Below are 20179 nucleotides of genomic sequence, written 5' to 3'. Positions count from 1 at the left end.
GCAAAACTATAAAGTTGACAAAGCTCTGAAGGAGATATGTTCAGTGCTATGAGGGTATTTACCAAGAGACACGACCTATCTCAGACATCAGAGAACGTTTCTTGGAGGAGTGAAAACTAATGTGAGTTCTAAAAGGATGAACAGAAATTAACTAAAGAAAGGAAGGAAAGAGTACTGGAGCATGGAAAACAGCATATGCCAAGATACTGTGGCAGGTGAAAGCATGAAGAGTTTCAGGGCCTTGTAAGACATTTAAACAATTTTGTCTTTATCTTTAGGGCAACAGAAAAGCACTGGGGAGTGTTTAAGATAAGGAGAGTATGTCATGATTAGCACTGTAAAAGTTATTCTGGGTAGCAGGTCAAGAATGAAAAGACCTATCATTTAGAAGGCTACTGTGGGATTTAGTGAATAGGCTGGATTAATAGAAAGGAGATGATAATAGTAGTGGAGCTGCAGATGTAGATGTACTTGAGAGATACTTGGTAGATGAAATCAAGAAAATGTGATGATATGCTAATACAGAGGACCATGTGAATATAACCAGAGCCATCTACAAGCCAAGGAGAGAGGCCTCAAAAGAAATTAACTACATAGTCACTTTGATCCAGAATTTCTAGCCTTAAGAACAGAAAATAAAATTTCTGTTAAGACAAAAAAAAAGAAAGAAAAAAAGAAAATGTGATGATAGATTAGACATGAAGAATGACAGAAAGATATCTTAAAGATGACTCTGAGGTTTCTGCCTTCTATAACCAGACAGACAACAGGATCATACACTGAGACAGGGAACACTAGAAAACCAGTTCAGAGGGCAAAACTCAGAAGTTGTTTTGTGCATATTGAGTTTTAGGTGCCTAGGAGATATCTAATAGATATATACAGGCCCTCAAATAACCCTGTTTGACTCAACATCATTTCATTTTAATGTTGACGAGATGCCATGGGAATTTAACTCTTATTTATATCAATTAGCCTAAGGTAAAACTTCTTTCATTATATGTTATTTCATTTAAAACTGCAGAGCCTGTTGACATTAAGTAAGGACTTACTGTAGTTAGGCAGCAGAGTACACAGATGCTCCTTGATTTATGATAGGGTTATGTCCTGATAAACCTATTGTAAGTTGAAAATTTATTTAATACACCTAACCTATTGAACATCATAGCTTAGCCTAGTCTACCTAAATGTGCTCAAACACAACATCCAAAAAACGGTGGGACACAGTGCATGTAGAGTGTCGGTTGTGTACCCACGTAATCATGAGGCTGACTGGGAGCTGCGACTCCTGCTGCCGCCCAGCACCAGGAGAGAGTGTCGAGGTGTATCCATCTCCAGCCCGAGAACAGATCAACACTCAAAATTCTAAGTGCGATTTCTACTGAATACATATTACTTTCTTACCATCATACAGTTACAAAATCCTTAGTCAAACCACTGTATGAGTCAGCTGGGGACTGTCTGTATAGCTAAGGAGCTTAGAGACGGTGTCTGGCCTACTAATCAACATTCAGCTCTAATGCACCTCCTCTGCAAAGCCTGCCCGACTCACAGGCCTAGTCACGTGCCACCTCGTGTCCCCACAGTACTCTCTTCCTATTGCTGCCACAGCATTTTGCACATGGTGTCCATGTGTAGTAGAAAACTATAAGTCCACCAACAACTATTTTTGCGAAGTAAGTTCCGTTACAAAGAATATTTTTATCATTTTTTTTGTTTTAAAAATTGCTATTACCTCATAGGTTCTTATTTTCCACATATTGTAATTTCTAAAACAAGTTCTTTACATTCCTTAGTTAAACATTAACATATCTACTTACCTTAATAGTTTTTCTGTTAAAAATTCATGTTATATTCGTTTTAAGATTCCTTATACGTGTAACATATGTTATGACTGGCTCATGCTATTTAATTCAAAAAAGATGTATACAACATAATCCAAGTCAACTATTTAATTCTCTGGTAGCATCAATTTACACAGAAACCATTCTAGAAGATTTAACAGAGTGTCCAATTTTAAAGGCAATTACACTGAATTTGGGGAATGGATGGGATATTATATCTCATCTAATCCAGTATCTTTAATTTACAAACACATGGGACCTGTTAGCTGGTGGGAAAGCTTTAGCTAAAACTCTTATCTCCTAACTCCAGAGTCTTTTCCCCTAAACCTTGCTGATACAGTCATAAAAATCACAGTTTTGGAGAAAGAGGATCCACTGAGTCAAACACTTTTTAGAGAAAAAAAAAACACACACACAAAATTTCAAGACAACTGATTTTTATCTAGCTAAGCTGTCAGTCTATTTATCACTCTTTTAAGCCAGCTCCTGTTCTTCCCCTTTTCCCCAGGTGGTTTGCCTAGAAAAGAAAACTCTAACATTACTGGCTCTCTTCTGCGATACTTTAGTCTTTCTCCAAGTAGATTTTACAGAAAGAACACTAGTTCCATTGCCAGATAAGTTTGGAAGGGAATGAACTAAAAGACAATCAGGTCTGTTTACTAAAGACTATCTCAAAGCTGTTCATATGCTTTCATGTGTCAGATCATACACATTAAGGACTTTCCAATGTCTCTCACTCACCACTTTTCAGGAAATCGACATGTGCATCTTTGTGATGAAGCAGCTCCACATCATAATTGGCAGATGTATTAGCATGCTGTTCTTCCTTAAAGCAAAATTTAAAATAACTTAGTTTTGTTTTCCAAATAAAGTCATTAACTATTAATTCTGCTTCTTGCTTAAAGTAAGATCAAATACACCCAATAAAACTTAGCTATAATATAATGGTATAGTTTGCTCTGTAATTAATCTATTTAAAGATGCAATAGTTTTCCACTGAAATATACACTCCATTAAAAAACTACTGGCTGTATATAAGTAATACAGTATTTAATTATTTTTCTTATATCAGAATTAACCCATCACTAATCCAGAAATTTTAGAAACTTCTTAGTCTGAATGCATTGTCTTACAAATATACACAAATTGTCTGTAAATAAATATAATGTAATTGAAAGTTTACAGAAATTCTAAGTGAAATAGTTGTTTAAAGGAGGAAACAGCATCTTTAAATACCTACAGTAAATTAGCAAACATCGATTATATAAAATAAGAAAACACTGACTCATAAACAAGTTTAGTAACTTGTTTTCACTTAATAGTAAATAGAAACTTCTATATTATCTATTTACAAGAAAAAAGAGATTGAATAAAGAATCACACCAGTAGCACACAAATATAGTCAAATGCTAAGAGCAAGGTACCTGTCACACTCAAGTATTTTTCTTGTAACTCATAAAATTATATAAAGCACACCTATTATGCTACTTTACTTGTTAATAGCTTCTGCATCCAAACCATTCTATGAGGTAGAGCCCAATTTCTATTTAAAAGCCAGTCAATGGCACAGGAGGAAATTAATAATGAAAGGTATTTCTCATACAATTTAGTGTTCATCACATGGTCGCAGACTTTCTTGTAACTCTCAATTTCATTGTTCTATTAGCATTTTTAGATATGGTGATTACTCTATTTGTAAACAGAACCAATAAAATTAAGATCAACTTCACTTTGTAAAAATTCATTTAAAGCTTACTATGGGCTAGCCATTGTACTAGTTCTAGACAACTTAATGGTAATATGATGAAAAAGAACAGGTAGCAACAGATTCCTAAGAATACACATTAATAAAATCATAAGACTCACACCCTTGGTTTTTCAGGTAGGGTAATAAACTCATTTAAAACTATGAGCTATTTTTCCATAGGCATATATATTAGTTACAAACACCTTTATACTTGGTGGGCAAAAACAAAAAGAGAGAAAATAAAAGACCTGCTAGAATACACAATGGAAGTAAGTAACACAACCAATAGCACAACTGTCAGAAAAAGAATCACAGAAAAAGTAATCACTTAAGATACAGATTATATTTTGATGAAAATAACAAGAATTTAATTAAAAAGCAGAAAGCTGATATAGAATATTCTTATTAGAAAAACAAGCATTTTGTCTGTGATCCTTTCTTGTTGCTTTTCAGTATTTACTGACCTGGTCAAAGACACTGAATGTAGGCTAGCAAAACAGAAAACATGATATGGGGAGAAAAAAGTAAGGTTCAATTAAAATAAATAATACATGTCAAACAAATGTTTAAAAAGCAAAACAGCACTTTAAAAATAGCAGGATAAAGAAATGCTTACCTTCATTGGAATATTTGTAATAGTAGTTGAAGCCAAGTCAAAATGTTGCTGTACCAAAATATTTAACTTGGTAGCAAGATGCCGTCCTGCACGAACACTATGAACTTCACTGGTTAGAACAGGGGACAACTACAGAAAAGCATGAAAAAAATACCCTGTGAAACATTAATACATTGTAACTGAGTGCTACATATTTTACTTCAACCCATAAAACTTAAGTGCTTTCACTTTTTTGAATTTGGAAAAGTGAAAAGGTCCATAAATTAACCATGATCATTATTTCAGTGGTAAATATTCAGTCACTCAAAAATATGAACCAAGTTGCCCTGGCTGGTGTAGCTCAGTGTATTGAGCGTGGGCCTGCGAAGCAGATGATCGCGGTTCAATTCCCAGTCAAGGCACGTGCCTGGGTTGCAGGCCAGTTCCCAGCAGGGGACACACAAGAGGCAACCATACATTGATATTTCTCTCCCTCTCTCCTTCCCTTCCCCTCTAAAGATAAATGAATAAAATCTTTAAAAAATATATATATACATACATTATATGTATGTATGTATGTATGTATATATGTATATATGTATGTATATATATGAACCAAGTAGAACTTACTACATCATATGCCAGAGACTGTGTGAGTTATTGGAGGACACAGTAGAGAACAGGAAAATTCCCTGTCCTATTGAAACTTAGAGTAAATCAGTCTCTGACTTAAATATATTTTTTCATTTTTAATTTTACTTCTGTTTCTCTAAATACAAAATGAATTTGAAGTGGCCCACAAAAAATACAGTAGAAAAAAAGTAATTCATTTTGTGGAGAGAACAAACTCCTGAAGATAAAACTACTTATAGAATGTGGCACCACTAGAAACATCATATTTTACCACCAATAAAAGTGATAAAGCAGCCAAAAGTTAGTTACAACAAGGTAACACAAACTTACGCATCCCACGGTAACAACATTTATTGCAAGTAAGTTTTTGGCTATCACCAAGTAAAGCCAAAGTAACATGCCAGCATGTTGCCACATTATCCAAAGAGACAGAGAAAAGTTCATGAAAAGGGGGCTTACACTGGAAACCACCTAAAAACACAGTGACAAAGCTCATGACCTAAAAATACCACTTAACTACAAAATTCGGACTAAGGTAATACTTCACGTTTATATTAAATAAGGCTAAATGAAAAACTTGAATGTGAGAACATACATATTTAATATAATTATATAAACATATATATCTATATTTCTAAACATAGGCCACTGACAGAGAATATGATGTGAGGCAAATCCTTTTAATAATCAACGGACTTATCTTTTCCTTTAAAAATGTTCAAATTTATTTAAAAAGTAAAACCAAGGTTGGAAATTAGTTTTTTCCCTTCCATCTGAATGGGTAAAATGAATTTCTGTTACTGGAGTATATTTTTGTTAAAGAGTATATTGTTTTTCTAAAGCAAAAGGAACAATACAAACTATATATGATTTTACAACACATTTACTTAAACATCAACAGGCAAGCCAAATGGAAAACACTTTAAAATGTATAATTATAACATAAAGAACCAACTGAGGTGTTTTGCTATGCAGGTTTCTCTGAAAACTCTATATATGGGGTGGAAAAAAGGGGACAAAAGTAAGTTTACACTGTTCATATGGAAAATAATAAAATAATTAATAAGTAATAATACAAGAACAAACTGTTTTGCACACTCATAGCTATAAACCTACTTTTGCCCCACCTTGTATTTTGTTGAAAGAAAATGTTGGCAACTGTGATCATTCTACTGCTAACCCTTCTTAGCATTTATTATTAACAACTAACAATGACCCTTCTTTCCATTACTTCTGCATTTACCTCTTTTTTAGGACGATCAGATACAAGGCTGTCTTCACCAACTGGGTAGGTGTGGATCAAAACAAGCTCACACTTCTGTATCTGCATGAGACTTAAAGAGAAACTTTTCACTTAGAATATAAGAATACATACTATGCAAAGAATATAGGCAGGTAAACTATTGAAAGTTTAACATACCAAAACAGTGTATCTCTACAAACAGATATTACTGTTAACACATAAGCTAAATATTTAGAAAAACTGTATAAATGTTGTACTTGTATAAACATTAAATCATTTTTGTATATTAATTAAATTCAACTACAAAAATAATACTCCATATATTTAAAGGATAAAAGAAAATTCTTATAATCAGGCATAATTTTCAACAGGTAACTGCCATAGAGGAAATGAATATATTGTATATCATTTTCCTTTTTACTAATGTTTTTTAAGGACAAATATCAGTCAATGCTAACCATGACCTATAATTGGTTATTCCAATAATGCAGGACTTGTAATGCTAAAAAGTTTCCCCCAACTTTTTATTTGGAAATTTCCAAACCTACAGAAAGGTCGAAAGAAAAGTACTATTCAATGAATACTGATATATCCTTAAAGTAAATTCACTAAGTGATAGCTGTATTTGTTCCTTATATCTAAACAGATATATGTTCTTTTTTTAAAAATTAAGACATTAGAGAGTAAATTGTAGAGGAATCATACTTCATTTCTAAATACCTCAGCATGCTTCTCCTGAGAATAACCCTACTCATCAACAATAATACCAGCAGTCCACTTAGGATATTAATAGCTTCATCTCATTTAGATGTCACATTGCCACTGTCCACAAAACACATCTTTAATAACTTTCTTTCTTTAAAAATTTCATATAATGCAATTCAATGTGTTTTGAGTGGTACATAGTAAATAATGCCACCAACAATTTACTCATTTTAAAAATCTGAGCCCGGGCTGGCATAGCTCAGTGGATTGAGCACGGGCCTGCAAACCAAAGGATCACATGGTTAGATTCCCAGTCAGGGCACATGCCTGGGTTGCAGGACAGTTCCCAGCAGGGGACATAAGAGAGGCAACCATACACTGATATTTCTCTCCCTCTCTCCTCCTGCTCCCCTCTAAAGATAAATAAATAAAATCCTTAAAAAATTTTTTTAAAATCTGAAAAAATATGAGGGCAAGCCATCAAAGCAAATATGCATTATAATTTATATATTATGTTATAGTTCCAATCAAGTAAGAAGTAAAATCTTAAAATAAAAGGGAAAATGGGGGGGAAAAGTTTCTGATCTAATACATCTTTTGAACTAATCTGTAGAGTCTGAAAAGAATTTTACCAATTCCTATTAAAACTGCTGAAATAATTAGAATGAAATGTATAGGACTATATAACATGAAACACTTATTTCATTTATGGATTATACTCACTGATCTGAATTTGCAGCAAGCTTATTATGTTCATGAATTGTTTCCTGAACACAGTCCTCAAGCATTCGCACATGACTATCACTGGTGGCATAAAAAAGAGGTAACAAAATTAAAGTAAACAATGAATAAACAATGAAAGAAAAATTAAACACATGAAAAAATAAGCAATGAAAGAAAAATTAAACACACTACTCAGCTACAGGCATTTAAAATTTACTTCACTGAGGATTGTCTTTAGCATGCTCATTCACAACACTAAATAACCCGCAAAAAAACCAGTGAGAGAAGTCAAATTAATCTACATGATGACAATCTAAAGTTTTCACGGAGTCTTTATCTTAAAATTGAATAAACAAAGCTTCAATATTAGAAACGCCATTTGTGATCTATTTCAGTGCTAACATGCTGTCCCTTGTTTTTAAAATAAAAGTTCTAACAGGACATTAAAATTCCATGTGTGAACAAATTACAGTGATTATTGTCTCACCTTTTGGCATTAGTAATGCAAATTATTCGCCCTCTATTTCCAACACGCTCTGCATTCTCCATTAGTAAAGTACGGGCCTCATGCTGGTACTCTGTAATTTTACAAAGGGTTTCCACGGCTGCAACGAGACCATGTAGGATACTGCAGCATTCTGGATCTGCCCGTGGGTTAGGGGGCCCAACAGCAGCTAATGCTGCCATTAGCTAAATAAAAGGGAAGACAATTATGTTGACATGAGTATGCACGAGTCAGGCAAAGACACAAGAAAAGTAAACTATAAACCAGCATACCTATAAACATAGACAAACATCCTCAACAAATCGAATTGAGCAACACATAAAAAGAATTACACATCATGATGGAGGGGAACTATCGTAGGAATGCAAAGTTTATTTAAAATTCAAAAATTAATTTATGTGAGTACCCTATCAACAGGAATTTTAAAAACACATGATCTCCAAAAATACATGACAAAAATCTAAGACCTTTCATGATAAAAACACTCAACAAACTAGAAACAGAAGGAAACGTCCTTGAGCAGATAAATAGTATTGTAATATCTACGAAAAACCTACAGGTAACATCATACTAATGATGAAAACTGGATGAGTTCCCTCTAAGATCAGAAACAGAAGGATGATGTCCAGTCTCACCACAGAGCAGTAAGAGGAAAAAAAGAGATAAAAGGAATCCAGATTGCAAAGGAAGAACTAGTAAATATCTCTTTGTTGCAGATGGCATGATCTTGTATGCAGAAAGTCCTAAGGAATCTTCTAAAAAATTACTAGAAATAATAAGTTCAGCAAGGTGGCAGGACACACAATTAGTACCAAAAAATCAATCATATTGCCACACACTTGCAAAGAACCATCTAAAAATGAAATTAAGAAAACAATTCCATCCATAATAGCAATGAAAAGAATAAAATAGTTATGAATACATTTAACAAAAGAAATGCAAACCTTACTCTGAGAACTACAAAACACTGTTGCAAAAAATTAAAAATCTAAATGAATGCAAAACATCCCATGATGATCGACTAGAAACTTATTGTTAAAATGGCAGTTTTACCCAAACCAAACTAAAAATTAAATACAATCCCTGTCACAATCCCAGTAGATTTCTTCTTCTCCCCTGGGCTTTTTATTAGATTTTATTTATTTTATTTCTAGAGAGAGGATAAGGGAGGGAGAAAGAAAGGGAGAGAAATGTCAATGTGTGGTTGCCTCTCACACACCCCCTACTGGGGTCCTGGCCCACAACCCAGCCATGTGACTTAACTGGGAATGAAACTAGTGACCCTTTGGTTCACAGGCTGACACTCAATCCACTGAGCCACACCAGGGCTTTTTTTAAAGGTGGGGTGGGGAGAGAGAGAGAGAAAGAAACATCAATGAGAGAAACACTGATCCGTTGCCTCACACTCACTCTGACTGGGGATCAAACCTATAACTTAGGTATGTGCCCTGACCAGAAATCAAACTGGCCACCTTTCACTCTGCAGGAAGACACCCGACTAACTGAGCCACACTGGTCAGAGACCGGTGCACTTCTTTATAGAAACAGACAAGCAGATTCTAAAATTTATGTGAATTGCAAGGGACTCAGAATAGCCAAAATATTGAAAAGAACAAAGTAGAAGGACTTTGCTTTGTACACCCATATATGGGTCTCTGGAAAGACCCATAAAAACGGCATAGTAGCAAAGATAAACAGTGATGTGCTGGTAAACCAGCTCTCCAAAGGTGGGGGAACACTAATTTGTAGTGTTTGTAAATATCTGTGGTTAAATATTCCCACGAGAGCTGATTTTAAGTTTCACTGAATATGAAGTTGGTGGGAGATGTACATGGTCAGCTCTCCTAAGATGGTATGAGGGGGCTCTAGCACACAACTAACTGGGACGGGGGATGAATGGGAAACTTGTTAAGGCTTACTTTTTACTTATGTTCACACACATACATATGTACATGTGTGCAATGTCTATCTGGAAAAAGTCCAACCATTGTCTTTTTTTTTTAAGATTCTATTCATTTATCTTTAGAGGGGAAAGGAAGGAGAGAGGGAGAGAAATATCAGTGTGTGGTTGCCTCTCATGCATCCTCTGCTGGGAGCTGGCCTACAACCCCAGGTATGTGCCCTGACCGGGAATCGAACCGCGATTGTCTGGTTCGCAGGTCCGCGCCCAATCCACTGAACTACACCAGCCAGGGCCCAACCATTGTTAATATAAAAACAGTTGGTGTGATATCAATGTAACCTGGCAGCCCAAGAGAATGGACTAGAACGCACATGTGTGAACAATGGTGACCTCATTGTACTTGTCAGTGGGGAAGGTAGACCCTACTGAGCATGTGTACTGTGTGGCCATTACATTCAAAACAACTGAGCAGCCCTGGCTGGTATAGCTCAGTGGACTGAGCGTGGGCCTGCGAACCAGAGTATCGCGGTTCGATTCCCAGTCAGGGCACATACCTGGGTTGTGGGCCAGTTCCCAGCAGGGGACGCATGAGAGGCAACCATACATTGATATTTCTCTCCCTCTCTCCTTCCCTTCCCCTCTAAAGAAAAATAAATTAAAAATCTTAAAAAAAAAAACACGACTGAGCAAGTAGAGCCACAAATCTGCATCAAATTTTGTTAAGCTTGAACATTTCTCTATTCAAATGATTCAGAATATCAAACCTATGGGCAACTGGTGATTGGCAACTTCATCAGGACAACACACCTGCTCAGGTACCACACCTCATGCAGAGGTTTTTGGTGAAACATCAAATCACCCAGGTGACTCAGCCACCCTACAGCCTAGATTTGGCATCCTGCAACTTCTGGCTTTTCTCAAAACTAAAATCACCTTTGAAAGGTAAGAGACTTTAGACTGTAAATGAGATTCAGGAAAATACGAAGGGGCAGCTGATGGCGATTGGGAGAACTGTGTGAGGTCCCAAGGTACCTACTTTGAAAGGGGCTGAGGCATCATTGTCCTGTGTACAACGTTTCTTGTATCTTCTCCAGTAAATGTCTCCACTCTTCATGTTACTTGGCTAGATACCTTCTGGACAGACCTCATTTATTTTATTTTAGAGCTACATATGTATCACTTCTTCATAAAAAGTAATAAAAAAAGAAAGAAAAATAGTGTGTACAAACAACTACATAAAGTCCCTGGTACACAAAAGAAGCTCAGTAGAAAGTACTTCTTTAGGGGAAGGGTGTTATGGTGCTGGGGAACTTAGCTGAAGAAAGCTTATTTTTTATGCTCAGATAAAGATCTGCTAAATTCTGGCTCTGCCTTTTAGTACTATGTGAACCCACTCAATCTCTCCAAGTCCTTTTCCTAACCTGAAAGTGAAAATAATAATAGAACCTGTCCCACGTAAGGTGACACTCTCACATTTTGATTTAGACAACAAAAGCAAGACCAAAACTCCTGAAGTCTGACAATTTTTTTTGTAATAAAATTTAAGATGTGTGGGATAGAGCTATGAGCTACAACAGAAAGAGCCCTGGAGACAGGTAGGAAGGTTAAATAAACTCTGGCTCCTGTGGGCCTCAGTGCCTTCACCTGCATAATGAAGGAGTCAACAAAAGACGTCTACAATCCTTTCAGACCAAACATTCCTTAACCAGTCTCTTTCACTTGTTATCATGATTACTCACAACAATTAGGGAAGGTGTGACATGGGTAACTACAGCTGAGAATTAAATGTGTTAACATAGAGATTATTCATAATTCATATGAAATGTCAATTATTTTATATCATCTTTGAAACACCAGAGATTTGCTATATAATACAGTTGCCTTCACAACTGGAGTTTCCACTTTAGTTCACAATTTAAAAGCAAAGAGCGCGGGCCCTGGCCGAGGAGTTCAGTTGGTCAGAGCATCCTGATACACCAAGGTTGTGTGGCCTTGATCCCTGGTCAGAGCAAATAGAAGAATCAACCAATGAATGCATAAATGAGTGGAACAACAAATCAATGTTTCTCTTTCTTTCTTCTCCTCCCTCTCTCTCTCTATCTCTCTAAAAATCAATAAATTTAAAAAAAAGTTAAAGCAATGAGTGTGATATAAGGTGCCTTCACCTGCAAGAAATGGAGGGAACTAGTAATTCTCTTACCATCAGTATACCTACATTATCAAAGGCATACCTTTTACTGCACTGCAGAGATAAACTAAGAAAAAGCTATATAAATTTGAACTTCCCTGGCTGGTGTAGCTCAGTGGATTAAGCGCGGGCCTTCGAGCCACACAATCGCAGTTCGAATCCCAATCAGGGAACATGCCTGGGTTGCAGGCCAGTTGTCAGCGGGGGACTCACGAGAGGCAACTGTACACTGATATTTCTCTCCTTCTCTCTCCTTCCCTTCTCCTCTAAAGATAAATAAAACCTTAAAAATAAATAAATAAATTTGAACTTATTTTTATTCATACACAACTAAAGATGCTTCAAGCTTTTCACAGTATCTTTGATAGTAAACAGAATATAAGCCATTGCAAAAAGACAGTGCAGGGGAATGTATAGAATCCTTATTATTTTTTCAAGGAATGAAAGAATAAAGCACATTCTGGAGTGCAAAGCCAAGAAAATAAAAGACTACCCCTGGAGTGAATCATCTCAAGAAAGAGAAAGGTTAGATATGTACACGTATATAATAAATACTAATCACTACATATTAAAGCCAAACCTGTGCAAAACACACTTTCTTTAAAAGTGTTCCATCTAAAACACATTTGAACGGGGTTATTGCCACTAAAGTGCATCCATTAAGAGAAAAATTTCAACATGAAATAATTCAAACAATGCATTCAAATACTTCACCACTGCCAGACTCTCACGTCCATACCCATCAATGAACCTAATTAACTTGAAGTCTTCTATCGAAGTAAACAATAGCACACAACAAAAGTAACGAACGACAAACTCAACATCTTTAGACAAATAATGTTTAAAAAGCATAAACTTGATAGATTAAGCATGGGTTTAGTTCTGCTCCCTCCTAATACTGCACTGAAACTGTAGTAATTTAATTTTAAAAAGCACAAACCAAAGGAGAGGGGGAACAAGCCCACAAAGATAGAGAGAATGAAGGAAACAAGCAAACAGATGTCAGAAAGAATATCAAAATGGATGGAAGAATGGGATGGACTTCATAGGACTGAATAATCTGAAACCTAAGTGCCTACAGGGGAAAAAAAACAAGATGATAGGCCCTTCAGAACTCAGGAGAAGTTCTGGAACACAAGGAAAGGGTGAGGCAAGATATCTGAAACAATGAATGACTTACAGTGTAAGCAACTTCGCTCCCACATCACACCCTATCCATGTAAGTGGCTATTTCTACCTCATCCCCCGAGCCCCCCGATACAGAATCAGGTTCCTTGGAAGAACTGAACCAGAAAGGTGCCAGCATGAATACCACAAATCACAGCAGTGTAAGGGTAAGACACAAGTACTGCCCAATAGGACTTTCTGTGATGATGGGCATGTTCTACCCCTGTGATGTTCAACACAGTAGTCACCACCCACATGGCCTACTGAGCAGTTGAAGCATGGCCTGTGCTACAGAGAAACTGAATTTGTATTGTATTACATTTTAATTAATGTGAATTTAAATAGTAGCTATTAATTAGTGAATAGGAGCTATGTATGGCTAGTAGCTCCATTACTGGAGAGTAGTACTAGATCAACACCAGAAAGATTGTGTGAGTCTGCCTACTGGGTGGTAGAATCTACTCTCTCCCTGGCGCCCAGGAAGCTGACAACCAAGTCTATAGCCTACAGGTAGAACCATGGAAGATCTTCTCTGGAGACCCTCAACAGTCCCAGAGAGATCTATTGATCATGACAGCTGGTAGTCCCCTGTGAAAACAATCAGATTAACCCACAGTGAAGCCCAGTCAGTAACACCCACTTCACCACATGCAGATTTTCTAAGCTGCTGTTTAGTGACTCACCTTTGAATAAGGTTGCATAGCTAAATGTCACGAGGCATTAAAGAAGAGCCTCAATATGGGAAGAACTCTGAGAACACAGAGATAAAAAAAAAAACACTTTAAATGAACTATTACTAATACCCTCAGATTTAAAAATTATACCCATAAAACAAGAAAAGAATATGACAAAATAGACATAATTAAAACCTAAGTAAAAGTTCTTGGGAATTAAAAATACAATCCAATAAAAAGTTTCATATAAGGGTTAAAAGGAAGTAGGTAAAAGGCTTAGAAAGAAGAACAACAATAAGAGGACCAGTGAGAAAATGAATAAGGAATTTAATTCAGCAGGTCCAACATCCCACTAATAAGGATTCCAGAAAGACATAGAACACAGAGACAAGAACATTATCAAAGAAATACAGGGAGCCCTGGCTGATGTGGCTCAGTGGACTGAGTGCTGGCCTTCCAGCCGAGGGATCACTGGTGGATTCCTGGTCAAGGCACATGCCTGGGTTGGGGGCTGGGTTCCCAGGGTGGGGGGGCACATGAGTGGCAACCATACATGTTTCTCTCCCTAGCACATAAATGAGAAAAGACTAACCACCAAGGCACAGCACTGAGAAATTTCAGAACATAAAGGTAGAAAGAAAAGATTCTAAAAGATTCTGAAGAGAAATTATGAAGAAAAGTGCCACTGGACTTCTCACCAACACTTGAAACTATGAAACAGTGGAGTAATGTGCTCAGAATTTTGAGAAAAGTTATTTCCAACCCAAAATGTCTATACCACAGGAATCAATAAAGTCTAAGGAACCATATTTTGCTGTGTATAATGCACACTTTTTCCCCCAAATTTTTGAGGAAAAAATAAAAATGCACATTATACCTGGGTAGTACCTGAAATATCTGTTCTTGGGTTTTGCAATTATGTTACACAAAATTTCTTGTATCATAATGTTAAAAAAATAAATGCTAAATTCCTTTATAATACAAAAAACAAGTATCTAAATATAAATAAATAAAAATAAATTCAAAAATTAAAACAAAAGATTTTTTCCTGAAAGTTTGGGCCAAAAACGTGGGTGCACATTACACAGGGGAGTGCATTATACATGGGAGTGCATTCTATGGGGCAAAATATGGTAAGTTACAGAAATTCTGGAGGTTATACTCTACCAAAACAAGAGGTCACACAAAGAAAAAGAAGAAAAGATTGGGATCTGAAAAACAGGGAGAGAGAAGGATGACCACAGTATCCAGGCCAAGAAAGCAGCCAATTCCAATGGGAGCAGAGGCCTGGGCTCTGAGAAGTTTTTCCAGGGAAAAAAAAATCAAACTGCTAAATTTCTAACACATTTATGGCTTTTTAAACAATGAAAAATTTTGTAGAGGAAAAGGAACAACAGATACACAGAAAACTAAGAAAACTTAGAAAAAAAGGAAATGATAAATTCCAGGAAGTGGTACAAGAAGGGAAATAAGACATAAGTCAACTCATCATGCTGTGCTCCTTCAACTTACACAGTGACACATGACTCAGGGCTGTCCAACCTGTGGCCTGTGGCTCAGGATGCCTAGGAATGTGGCCCAGTACAAAACTGTACATTTACTTAAAACATTAGGATATTTTTTTGTGTGATTATGTGTCGCAATATATTTAATGTGTGGCCCAAGACAACTCCTCTTCTTTCAGTGTAGCCCAGAGACACCAAGAGGCTGGACAACCCTGTGAGTGAGTGTGTGTCATTATACATACTGCATGTCCACCATAGCTCAGTAAGATCTTAAAAAAGAAATAATCATATACATTACTTGGCTTAGCAGTTAATAACACTTTACATAAACATTTTAAAGCAAGTATTAATTGTGAATTAACCAAAAATTCTGATATAACAATACTGTGAAAATGAAGAAAAGGAAGGGGGCAGGCATACTGGCATGGGTGAGAGGGAATATAAAAGGTAAATCCTCATCAACAACAATGATAAATAAAGTTTAACCTCAAGCTATATAAACGGCAGTAAAAAATGTTATTTAGAAACAGGAAGTACAATGAATACTAAATAAGCTAGAGTTGAAAGTTTGCTTCTAGAAAGTGGGGAAAGACTGGAATGGAGATAGCTGTTTTTCTTTTAGTTGGTGTTTTAATAGGGGAGGAGGAAAGATGGCGGCGGAGTAGGACAAAGGATTTCACTCCCCCCCCACGCGCGGTAGTTGGTGTTTTAAAACCATGTGCAAATACTATACTGACAAAAAATTTTAATTGTTTTTAATAAAGTATCACCATATTCAGATAAATTTCAAAAAGGCCACAGCTCAAAACCTAACCATACCTCTTGCAAATTTTGGTCTTCTTGAGTCCAAGAATTTAAAACATGTGCTCCAGAGTCACTCACAATGAAATTCACCTAACAGATTTCAAAGAAATAATTAGTATTCAACTCCAATTCCATTTGATCATATATTTAAAATGGGCAGCTTGCTACTAGTTAAGAGTAAAAACAATTAAAAAAATATGAAGCCTCTAGCACTGATTTGTTGAATGAGTTGTATAGGTATAGAATACTCAGTACATGTCATGTGCTATTCTCAATACCAGGTATATGGGAATATTCCCATATTCCCATATGGGAATACCAGGAACAATATGGGAATATACTGTTTAATTCTGTGACAGAATTAAACAGTTCTGTCACAATGTGGGGAAAGCTGGGGATTTGGCAGGTATGGTAAGATAAGAGAGCAGTACAAAGAACAAACAAACAAGATAATTTCAGAGTGATAAAGGTGAAGAAAAGGTGATTAGCTATTTTAGGTGTGTTGGACAGAGAAGGGCTCTCCATAGAAGTGGCAACTGGAGGAGTCCAAAATGCCCAAAAGAATCAGCCTCAGAAAAAGCAGGGGATAGAGAATTCCAGGTATTGTAAACATCAAATGCAAAAGCCTCTGAGCAGCCTCAAAAGGGTGAAGGTCAGAACAGACAGAAAGGCAGGAATTAAGCTCAGAAAATAAGTGGGAGCCGTATCATGGAGGGCACTGACATCCAAAATAATGGATTTGGACTTTATTCTACATTGTAAAGTAAAATGCAAACCAAAAAATATTATCAAGTAAAACAATGACATTACGGATATATTAGAAAATATATCAAACAATGACTGTTCCCTTTTGGGAAAAGAGTAAAATAATTTCTTTCCCTTGAACTATATGATCTAATTCATGATCTTTTCCCCTAATATCCATGAAATACTAGTTTTGCTTCACCCATAAGTTTGATAAGTACCCTTCCCTCCTAAGCCTCATAAGACAGGGATATGTTTTACTAGCCACTTTATTTATATTAGCTCCTTGAAATCTTAAAATAATTGTAAGCAGTAGATGTTATGCTTATGTGGGAGGAAACAGGTTTGGAAAAATTAAGCAGCATGATCAAGGTCACGCTGCTGGTAGAGAATAATGACAGAATTTAAGCCCAAGTCTGTGCCCTAAAGCACTAAATTATCCTCTCCTCATGTTTTTCTTTTTTCCCTTTATGTAATGCACAATTTGCAGTGGGATTAAAACTTATATTTTAATTTGGAATATATCTGAATATATAATATTTGACTCTCTATGTTGACTAGGTCCCAGCTAGGCTGCTCCAGAAATGAGACAAAAATTCATTCACTTATGGCTGACAAAATGACTTTCTCAAAATAAAATAATTGAGATCCTGAACACTAAAGAAAATTTTTATACTTGAAAATGCCTATTAATATGCAATTTCATTTCTTATTGATAAAAAATTTCTGCTTAGCATCCATAAGAGCATTTCTTTCTAATATGGCCAAATCCTGCAGCAATTTAGCACAGGATTTGGTCACTAAACCTATATAAGCAGCCAGCCTGCTTAGGTCAGTATTCTCATTCTGCCTCTAACTAGTTATATGACTCAGGATAAGTTTCATCTTTCTACCCCAGTTTCTGCACCTCCATCGTGGCATTAATACTCGAGGCTGGTTTTGAGATGGTACATAGCAACACGGTGTGACAAACTGCTTATAGCCAACACCCCTGCTGCTTAGCTAGCAACAATCAATGGTCAGTGCCTGTCCCATTTTGGTTATTACATGCTTTGAATATTATCCAAGTAATTACAGTAATTACCTTCTTAAACTGTTGTGAGAATTAGAAGAGTTAATATATATGAAGCACTTTGGAATATATGTGGCACCCGTAAATGCTCCATAACTGTTAGCTGTTACTGTTGGTCCCAATTAAATACCCCCCTCAAAGGGGGGTCCTATATACCACATTTAAAAAATTGTAAAACATTTTAAATCAAATCTACAGCAAATTCAAACATAAAAAATTTAATAGGTAATTAAGTACAACCCCCCAAATCATTATTTTGCTTGTACTTCACACTCACCAGCTTTTTGAAAGGAAATATATCATACATTATTCTACAGTATTCCATGGAAGATTCTACTGAGCAGGTCCACAATGATTTAGATATGGGGGCTAATGGGATGATTCCTTGGGTCCTATTCTTCACCAGCATATCAAACTCAACATGCTGTCTGCATGATTCCGCCATGTAAGGGCAGTGATCCACAACAAATACTGTTTTATGAGATTCAGAAAAAATCTTCATTTTGATTTAACCTGTTAGGGATAAAATATATTAGTCAAAAGTCTCACATTTAACATTTAATATCTTAAATTATTTCTAAATAATGTATCTTTTCTTCAAGAAGATTTGGTAGGGAAGATGAATATTCAGTAGCCAAAGAAATTTATCCAACAAAGGATAAGATTTAATGAGGTCAGACCAGAAAGTAGCTATCAATTCAAGGTATGAGCTACACCATATTAAGCTGCACTCTATCAGTCACAGGCAAAATTACACTCCATACACTTTTTTTGCTTTTTGCATGAAATTAAAATTGTCAAAAGAAAATAGCTTTACAAATAATAGCACTTGATTTTCTTACATAATACCACACATAATAAATGACAAATATTTTTCAAACACTCTTTTGATGATCCTTGCTAATTGACAGCAATCACATGTAAACCCCCAAACTAACCTAAGTCAGTAGTTTTGAGCTTCCCTCCAAAAAGTCTCAAGACTTCTGTAAAGGGGAGGGGTGGGGCAATTAACAGGAAATAAAAGTGACAGCAACAGAAAAGACCAAAACATAATACACATCTAACATAACTGTATATCTGGTCTTTGCATTAGGATAAAGACCTCAAATGCACCTTGTTCCCTAAGCTTAGCTTTTGAAACCCCAGAGTAATTCACCACGTAGAACAGACAAACTTAGTCGCTACCATCACACTGGTGGGGAGGAGAAACTTTTAAAACTTTTTCTTACAAAAACTCTCTTGCTTCGTTAATAAAATCTTAGACTGAATAGAGACAAGCGACATTCAAAAAGCACATGGTAAGCAGAAGCAAAAGTGTTCATCAAAACGAACTTCTAACGATCCAGCTATTTTCTTCTGCTTTCAAACGCATTTCCCCTTCATGCAAAACTCTTCTTTAAGAAATTTAGACACACTCTGCTGGAGGGTGCAGGGTGGAAAGTACAAGGTGAGTGGATAAGGAAGACCTCAGGATTGAGGTTTAGCTTACTTTCGTGCCTGGTCCTGAAGTGAAAACGAACAGAGGCTATGGACCACAGCCTCTCTGGCATAGGCTGCTGGTTGGGTGGGGAGGGTCAGCGCACAGTCAGGATTGTCTGGTACCAAAGACAGGGGACTATGCTTTCTCCGCTCATCTCTTAGCACACCGGTTCTTCCCAAGCCTCCTAAGTGCGGGAGCGCGCGCGCGTGCGCGCGCGTGAACACAAACACACACACTGGGATTCGCGCGTGCGCAAAGCACTCTTCGATGGCCCCCGCCAACCTGCCCTTCCCCCTCGGTGGGCCAGACGCCCAGGTCGCTGAACAGGAAGAGGGCGGAGCCAAAAGGAAAAAAAATGCCTTCGACCCTCAAGATTTTCTACCCGCTAATTTTCCCAATCACCCATTGGGCAGTTTGTTCCGGGCGGCACGAGAGCTTCCCCATCAGCGAAGTACCAACCACAGCACCGGCTAAACCAGACACAGGCCTTTAAGCGCAAGGCCCTCCCACCCGGTCTCCCTTTCTTGGTCTCTTCACTTAGGCCGGTTGCCCTGGCAAAACTCGCGAGACTTTGTGAGAAACCAAGCAACAACCTGAGTAGATGAATGGGGAGGGACTTAGAAGGAACCTGCCCCCATCTCTCGCGC

General features: G+C 36.8%; 1 protein-coding gene across 4 annotated transcripts in view; it reads right to left on the bottom strand.

Annotated features, from left to right (window-relative positions):
- Window positions 1–20092, bottom strand: part of INTS13 (integrator complex subunit 13) — a 30038-nt gene extending 9946 nt beyond the window's left edge. For 2 of the 4 annotated variants that reach the window (XM_037033981.1, XM_037033983.1), the window contains exons 1-8: window positions 19542–20092; window positions 18330–18565; window positions 16252–16326; window positions 7978–8180; window positions 7491–7571; window positions 6063–6153; window positions 4208–4336; window positions 2586–2670 (exon numbers count right to left, since the gene is read on the bottom strand). In XM_037033981.1, the coding sequence (XP_036889876.1) occupies window positions 2586–2670; window positions 4208–4336; window positions 6063–6153; window positions 7491–7571; window positions 7978–8180; window positions 16252–16326; window positions 18330–18554 (889 nt within the window). In that variant the 5' untranslated portion in view covers window positions 18555–18565; window positions 19542–20092. Of the gene's footprint in view, window positions 1–2585; window positions 2671–4207; window positions 4337–6062; window positions 6154–7490; window positions 7572–7977; window positions 8181–13936; window positions 14004–16251; window positions 16327–18329; window positions 18566–18990; window positions 19008–19541 lie in introns of those variants that run through there. The other 2 variants (XM_037033982.1, XM_037033985.1) reach the window with 2 other exon arrangements.
- Window positions 20093–20179: the final 87 nt, after the last annotated feature.

The sequence above is a fragment of the Sturnira hondurensis genome, unplaced genomic scaffold (genome assembly GCF_014824575.4).
Source record: "Sturnira hondurensis isolate 20B ecotype Veracruz unplaced genomic scaffold, ASM1482457v3 Scaffold0021795, whole genome shotgun sequence".
Lineage (NCBI taxonomy): Eukaryota > Metazoa > Chordata > Mammalia > Chiroptera > Phyllostomidae > Sturnira > Sturnira hondurensis.
This window is presented reverse-complemented; position numbering and strand designations above follow the sequence as displayed.